The following is a 7494-nucleotide window of genomic DNA, read 5'->3' on the forward strand; positions in this document are numbered from 1 at the left end:
TTGACTTTAAATGAATTTGTTAAAATATAGGAGTGACAATGTGTCTAATTTTAAGGTTTTTTAATTACATTATTGTAAAATTAGGTGCTATATTTAAGTCATTGACCTTATCTAAATTAGGTAAAATTGAATTATTATCTACCACAATAGTAAACTTTCTATTGTGTGTCCAAATAGCATTACTCTTATGTTTTGTTGCCTGGTGTAACACCCCCCTTGTGCGTACACCAGAAGGTGCTCCATAATCAAAGTGAACATGAATAGCGTTGAGCATGAATTGAAGTCACTACAAGCATTCCCATTGAAGTCTTTCCTAAAACTACCCGGACTCCATTTTTTTCATTTGTTTTAATAATTAGAGCTAAAAATAAAAAAAGGAGCTTTTGGTTTAAACTCAATAGAAAGTTTACTATTGTGGTAGATAATAATTCAATTTTACCTAATTTAGATAAGAGTAATGCTATTTGGACACACAACATTGACACACTTAGTTGACACCCGCTGATGTGTCAATGTATCATTCGCTGAACAGAAAACGAGGAGAAAAGAAGACCAAATGATACATTGACACATCAGCGGGTGTCACTAAGCGTGTCAATGTTGTGTGTCCAAATAGCATTACTCCAAAACATAATAAACATATCAAGCAGCGAAACCCCCATTGTGTAAACCAGAAGAGTCCATATTAGATTTTTGTATTACAAATACAAAAAACAATCATTGCGAATACAAGAAGGCTTTCTCCTGACAACTCATTGAGATAATAACTTAGATACGAGGAAACTATTTGACAAAACTGATGCTAGTCCTCTACCTATTCTCTAAATTGACAACATATATTGGAAATGCTTTGATTAGATACGAGAGAACCAATAAAATCAAAAGGCAGATGGGGACGAAAAGCTACACTCGGAGATTATCTTTCCCATTTCACTTTGTGCTCATTGCCACCAATCAAAAAAATCTATTGAAGCACAAGACAGAAACTAAAACTTTCCCACTATCATTTCGTGGCCACGGACTCCCTTTCGCTCATTTCTCTTTCTTAGCCAATGCCTCCCCTTTGCACTCACTACCAGCAGTAACCACAAAACCTGCACCAACCTGGAAGGCAAACTAACATAATAATGAGATACCAGCCGCTGCATGGGACAGAAGGGGAAGAGAGGCAAGGAGAGAGATCCAAAAGAAAGTATGCTTACTTGACAATCTTTTAGTACAACGCGATCTTGGAGCTGTACATTGCTGCAAATAATTGAATTTTGGATCGAACAGCCATCGCCGATGGTAACATGATTCATAACAACTGAATTCACAACCTGCAGATGTTAGACATTAAAATTTGATAAATTTATCTGAGCTCCAGATATCTGTCATTGTAATTAATCAGAAAGACACAGAGAAGATATAAAAAAGCTAGATACACTTTTTTATTTATTTTTAATTCCGACCTTTAAAGATAAACAAATCACCTTACCTTCACATTAGAACCTATCCGGCAGTGACGGCCAATAACAGATCGCTTAACACTACATTTGTCACCCATTTGTGAACCTTCCCCAAGCATGCAATGTGGTCCGACCTAAAACAAAGTCCCACCAGCTGATGAGTACCATAATAACCTTAAAATGAAGTCACCCAGCGCAGTGACCTAAACTTTCCCAAAATTGTCCGAAAGGTCGACAAGATCTAATGCTAATTTGGCAATCCATTGTTTTGAAATGTACATACTGACTTACAGTTGTTTTTGATCCAAGTTCTGCTGATGGATGAATGATGTTATTTTGTGCAGAGAAGGCATACCCTGACAAATGGCTAGCGTCTCCTATGACCTGGCAGGAATTCAGAATTCAGCATGTGGACATGCCAAAAGGTTGCACAGAATGAAAATGTAGAACAGATGATTATCATAGGAAATGCCCAACTTAAAGCTCTTAAACTCACATCTCGATTAATGTCACTGAATGCTTGAATGGAATTTAAACGCACACAGTATTTGCTCTTTCCAGCAATATAAACACAGCATTTATGGGTTCTTCGAACAGGAGTAGTGCCATTAGGACCTAGGGCATAGAGCTCATGGAAACTTGGAGTGGATGAATTAGCCAGGATTTGAGATAGCATTAATTGGTTGTTCTGAGAACTGGCCTTCTCATTTCCGTTTTCTTCTGTTTGTGGTGCACCATTTAACAACACTTCTGAACTCTTTAATACAAAGAAATATGAACTAGTCAGATGTTTTAGAAGGGCCAGTATCCTAAAGGAATCTAATAAGGAAACTCACTGGACTAACCAGCTGGCAGCGAACAAGATAAGGCAATACATCCTGCTTTAAACTCTGAAATGTATCCTTTTGATCCAAAACTTCCTGCAGAACAGACCTAGGAGGGAATAAAAGTATATATTGTAAGCATGTAAAAAGAACAATTTGTGCATGAAACAAGCATTATTTATAAGCAAAAAGAAAGGAGTTATAACCTCTTGAATGCATATAAATGAGCATCCATGAGATCAGATCGAATTTCCATCTACACAGAAAAAAAGAAGTGTAAGAATATGCAGAAACCTATAAAACCTTATATCAAGGTTAAATGACATTTGAATTGACAATTCTTAACTTAATAAAAATTTCCATTGCTTCGAAGAAATATACATAGCAACAAAAAATAAAGTACGGAAATTACAGCAATGCCCCTTGAACTGAGGTGTTATCATTTGCCCCCTAAAAAAATGTTTGCCCTATAGATTATGCACTGTAGGGTCTCTGTCCAGTTCCATTCACTCTTCTGTTAAATGCGCCATGTGACCTCTTTTTCAAGGGTATTTTTCTCACTTCCCCTGCCTCTTCTCTCTTCTGGCTCCCTTCTTCTTTCCGTGTCCACTCTTCTTTCCCCGCCCCATTCCCAAATATGCAACCCTTTATTGTAACTTGATCAACCAAAAAGCTCCAAGAGTCATAGGAAAAACTGAATTCAATTCAGTTGGAGTACCCAGCTGAAACTAACATATAAAAGAAACACAACTGACATATCAACCACTAACTTTGAATACCCAACCATCGGAGTACCCAACTCAGAGTACATTTCACAAGCTTTATAACCAACTCCACAATAGCTAAATATTTCATGATTTCCATGGCTATTGCTCTTGTTGGGACATTTTATTGAGCATGTGCTAGATAAGAGGCAGAATCTAGGCTTAAACAAAATATTCATATTTCCCACACAACTTGCAAACCAAACCCAATACCACAGAGAATCCACTAAGCTAACCAAACCATTACAAAATTTGTACAAACTTGTGCAATATTAAAATACCCAAAGAAACCAAGCCATAACCAAACAAAATCAGGAAAATAAATTTTAAGTCCAGTAAACAAGCTCATCAAATTACTCCATATTGTAATCTCCTTAAACACCATCAATATCAAACAAAACCCAGCCGCAAATCAACAGCCAAACCAAATCATTGGACATTTACCCAGCACCCACAGCCAAATAAAACACCACAACCCACCCCCCACCAACCACCCATAAAAGTCATCCCAGCCGTCCAATACCCAAAGTGACCCAAACCCAGCGAAATGCCAATCCCTAAATCCCATTAACCCAAGCAAGAACAAGCAGAAAAAGGGAAGAGAGAGAGAGAGAGAGAGAGAGAGAGAGAGAGAGAGAACAAATGTAGGAGAGTCAATGGCAGAGAGAGAGTTTGCAGTGAAGAAAAAAGAGTGAGAAGAGATATGAAAAGGGAAATAAATAAAATTGGAAAAGAATGACCAAACTTCCCTTAATAAAGGGTTCATACCCACGGAAAATGACCTTATTTAACAGAGTCTTGGATGGAACTGGACAGCAACCCATCATTTTTTTTAAAACAGAGATTTTCATTGGGGGGAGACCCCAGATTAACAGACAAGCATAATCAAGAGGGTAAACTGAAAGAAGAAAAGATTTGGGGGACAAACTGTAACACCCCTATCGTTAGAAAGCTGGAATGCCATCCTGAAAAGAATTAATCAAATCCGTAACAGAAGTTTCAATGTAGTGGTGATGATAAGCATGAAGTAAATCAATAACCCATAATTTTTTATATGATGATGTCCAAGATGAGAGAATAGCTTTACAAAGTTATGTGGGCGCATTAAGCTTATGCCCATTGAAGTTCACCAGCCAAGTAATTGTTGTCTAGTCTACCGAAAGAAACAAGACAATCCACAGAGGGAAACCAATTACCTGGCCAACTGCGCGGAGTATGCTCTTCTGAATTCGAATATCTTTTCCAAGTTCTGCTCCTACTAAGAACCGAAAGAAGCTAAATGAGGAACATGTAAGGCTGCATGCTAAATAAAAGGAAAAGTAAATGATCTAACCGGTTGCTATGTACACTAAAAACTGCTTTGTGGGATCCAGCCCAATGATATTGTAGTGTCCAGGTTTTTTGGCTTTATCTTTTCCAACAGAAGATCCTGATTCTGAAGGTCCACTTACAGGAGCAGAGCAAAGCATTGCAGTTACTACTGCATCATGACGTCTATGAGCAGCAGCTACTGCACCAGGAGGAACATCAGAGACAATATCACCACTCACAACCTGCACACACACAAACAGTTGAATACTATGTAAGAAAAAACTTTTAAGAAGTCAAAATACTAAAAAGGATATCTAGATGCTAACCAAAATGTCTTTTGCAGTCAGGTGGTGTGCAATGGCCCGCAGTGCACCAGCTGTTCCAACATCCTCAGGGACTGCTGCAACCTGCAGTATACAGAATTATGCAATGCTTCTCTAGGTGAAAAACTTAGGTAAAGGACCTATGAGTGGAGTTAATGAAAAGGACTGCTCAGTATCATCATGACTAATGACTTTATATACTGACAAACTCAGTTTACATGCACAGGCAAACAAAATGCAATAATGCAAGGGATGTGCATCCAGCTTCACAGATAATGAAGCCATAGAAATAATTTTGAAAACACAGGGAATTGCCAATTTACATGCAAAGGCTACCACGCCAAATAACAAATTCAATTACTTATACAATTGCCTTTTTTTCCAAACAGTAACAAAACTAACCAAAAATCAAATTTCAAATTCAATAACTAGAATAATCAGTACAGATACAGCCTCGCAAACTTAGACCCTCAATCAGAATTTTAGTCATTTGGAGCCCTAGATTACTCAGCGCAGAAAAGGACAATATAGATACCAGACAATTACATGATGGCATACAGAGAGATTGAGATTGTGCGGAACCATTCTTCCACAAGTAACTCCCTGTTCCAGTAAGTAGAGATACCCAAAATCACATGGATAAATAATTACTCTGAGTCAGAATCGATAGTATTTGATTAATCCTTTCCTTTTCATCAATCGGATCACTGTATGAGACCCAAGATTCCTTTTTTTTTTTTTTTTTTTTTTTGATGTGTTATTGATAAGAATCATTTTTTCACTTCATAGAAAGAAAAAAAAAAAATGAAAGAGTAGATAGCAGAGGACAAGGTGGGCTGACATAAAAAGTCTACTAATCAACAGCTAAGAATAATTACATCCGCCAAAGAACAGCAACATATAAAAAAATGCATCCAATCAGAAGAAATATAAAAATAAAAACAAAAAAAAGTCCTTGAGCTCTGTAGATATTGAAGCTCATAAGGATGCCCAACACAGACCCTCTCCCACAAGTGATCCACTTTCTTAACCCAAGCATCATGAAATAAATACCATTCTATTTCTCTCCCCCAAAACTACCCAAAAAGAGCCATCACAACATATGTGCCAAAAGATCATTCAGTTTTTGACACATTTCCAAAAACTTACACAAGGACTCCAAGACTAGCTTTTCTAATTGTTAGACATTAAGTGTTCTCTTATGTACAAATTGTATTTGATCCATTAATCCGAAACAAAAAAAACTACAACTACTACTACAACAACAACATAGCATTTAAAAAGAAACAAAATAAAGTAACATAAATTTCAAAGTTGGGTAAGTACCTCAACATGTAAACGATCAACATAAGCCCCTGAAATCCAACTGCCAACGCGTACAGCCGCATCCTGCCCTTCAACCACCTAGAATGAATATACACAACGCAAAATCAATAAGGAGCGCTGTTTGGTTGCTGCTGGAAAGACGAAAACTTGACATCACACAAACTATCTTAACCCATGAAAACCGCCATGAGCAATGAAACAGAGAGCATAAGCAGAGAAATGAAACGGTTAGAGAGAGAAAGAAGAAGAAATCCTACAACAATGAGATCCTTAAGGTTGCTGAGTTCTAAGAGCTCCAGAACGTACGAGATAACCGGACGATTCCCCACAGGAAGCAGAGCTTTTGGAACCTCCTGTCATTATAAAAGAGTAGAAATCATCAAAAATAAACAGTAAAGTAATAGGAAAAAGAAGAAGAGGAAACAGTAATGATTGTAGAAATAGGAACCGAGTGTTTGGCTGGTGGGAAAATTGGAGAGAAAGGGACATAAATAAATCGAACTGAGATAGTATCTTTCCGGGAAATCAAGTGGAAAAAAGTTTCAGGACCTTGGAGACGAGAGGGACAAGGTTCTTTGAGGTGCCACCAGCTAAGACGACCACTTGGAAATCCATCGGAGCAGAGAGAGAGAGAGAGAGAAGGGGGGTTTAAGGTTTTCTTGCGTTTCTGTCTCTGAAGCTGAGAAATTGGGAAGGAGAGCGTGGCTTTACTGCTCGTATTATTCTGTTTTACGGTGTCACTTACAAGACTACTCACAATTAAAAGTTTAATGGATTTTAATGGAGTCTATAAAATTATTCAAATTTAAAATTAAATAAAACTTTGGATGTATTTAGTCCTGACTTTCAACAACTTTACAAAAGTCTATGTGAAATTAAGCAGTCATCATTTATGAGCGAAATACAAAAGTTGTGGATTTTGATAATTATATAGTATATTTTAGGTCATGATAAATACATGTTTCTCCTTAGAGATTTTAGGTCATGACAAACCTGGGTCTTAACTTTCACCAAAAAAAAAATTAATGAGTCACGAATACAACAAGGTACTGGAAATCATTTTACCAATTTGACTATTATTTTTTGGTCTAACAAAATTCCGTTACTATTTCAGTCCAAAACAATTTTTTTTTTTTTAATTGTTATGAAAATAAGAAAAGAAAGGTAGATGAGAAAATAATTGTGCTTTATAGGTAATATACCTCTAAGTTGATACTTGGATAATGCATACCAATCTCTAAATGGATAGTCATATTAAGGCCATCCCCAATGGTTGGGGCTCTAAAAAGGGTTTATAGAGCCTCATTTAGGAGAAATTTTTAAATGTTCCAGGTACACCACGTGTCTGGTGTACCATCCAATAAACATAGAACATGTGGAATTATTATCCAACTTACTGCATTTCTTCTTATGACATATGGCGGACTGCATTGGACATATTCCATATGTCTTCCGTCTATTGGATGGTACACCAACCACGTGTTGTACCGAGAACACT

At 37.0% G+C, this 7494-nt stretch overlaps 1 protein-coding gene across 4 annotated transcripts; it reads right to left on the reverse strand.

Moving 5' to 3' along the window:
- Window positions 1–661: 661 nt before the first annotated feature.
- On the reverse strand, window positions 662–6738 carry LOC110755798 (transferases/nucleotidyltransferase). 4 transcript variants are annotated; one of them, XM_021957081.2, is made up of 13 exons: window positions 6546–6738; window positions 6254–6349; window positions 5997–6074; window positions 4674–4754; window positions 4370–4589; window positions 4233–4291; window positions 2479–2528; window positions 2285–2381; window positions 1945–2205; window positions 1740–1832; window positions 1478–1582; window positions 1203–1319; window positions 662–1104 (listed from the first exon to the last, which is right to left on the reverse strand). In XM_021957081.2, exons 1-13 carry the CDS (start codon window positions 6609–6611, stop codon window positions 1033–1035), a joined length of 1395 nt encoding a protein of 464 aa, XP_021812773.1. In that variant the 5' UTR covers window positions 6612–6738; the 3' UTR covers window positions 662–1032. The 4 variants fall into 4 exon arrangements, with proteins under 4 accessions (XP_021812773.1, XP_021812772.1, XP_021812775.1 ...); XM_021957080.2 differs by having other exon boundaries at window positions 4233–4294; XM_021957083.2 differs by having other exon boundaries at window positions 2294–2381; window positions 6546–6737.
- Window positions 6739–7494: the final 756 nt, after the last annotated feature.

This window comes from Prunus avium, chromosome 4 (assembly GCF_965620075.1).
Source record: "Prunus avium chromosome 4, drPruAviu1.hap1.1, whole genome shotgun sequence".
Taxonomy (NCBI): domain Eukaryota; kingdom Viridiplantae; phylum Streptophyta; class Magnoliopsida; order Rosales; family Rosaceae; genus Prunus; species Prunus avium.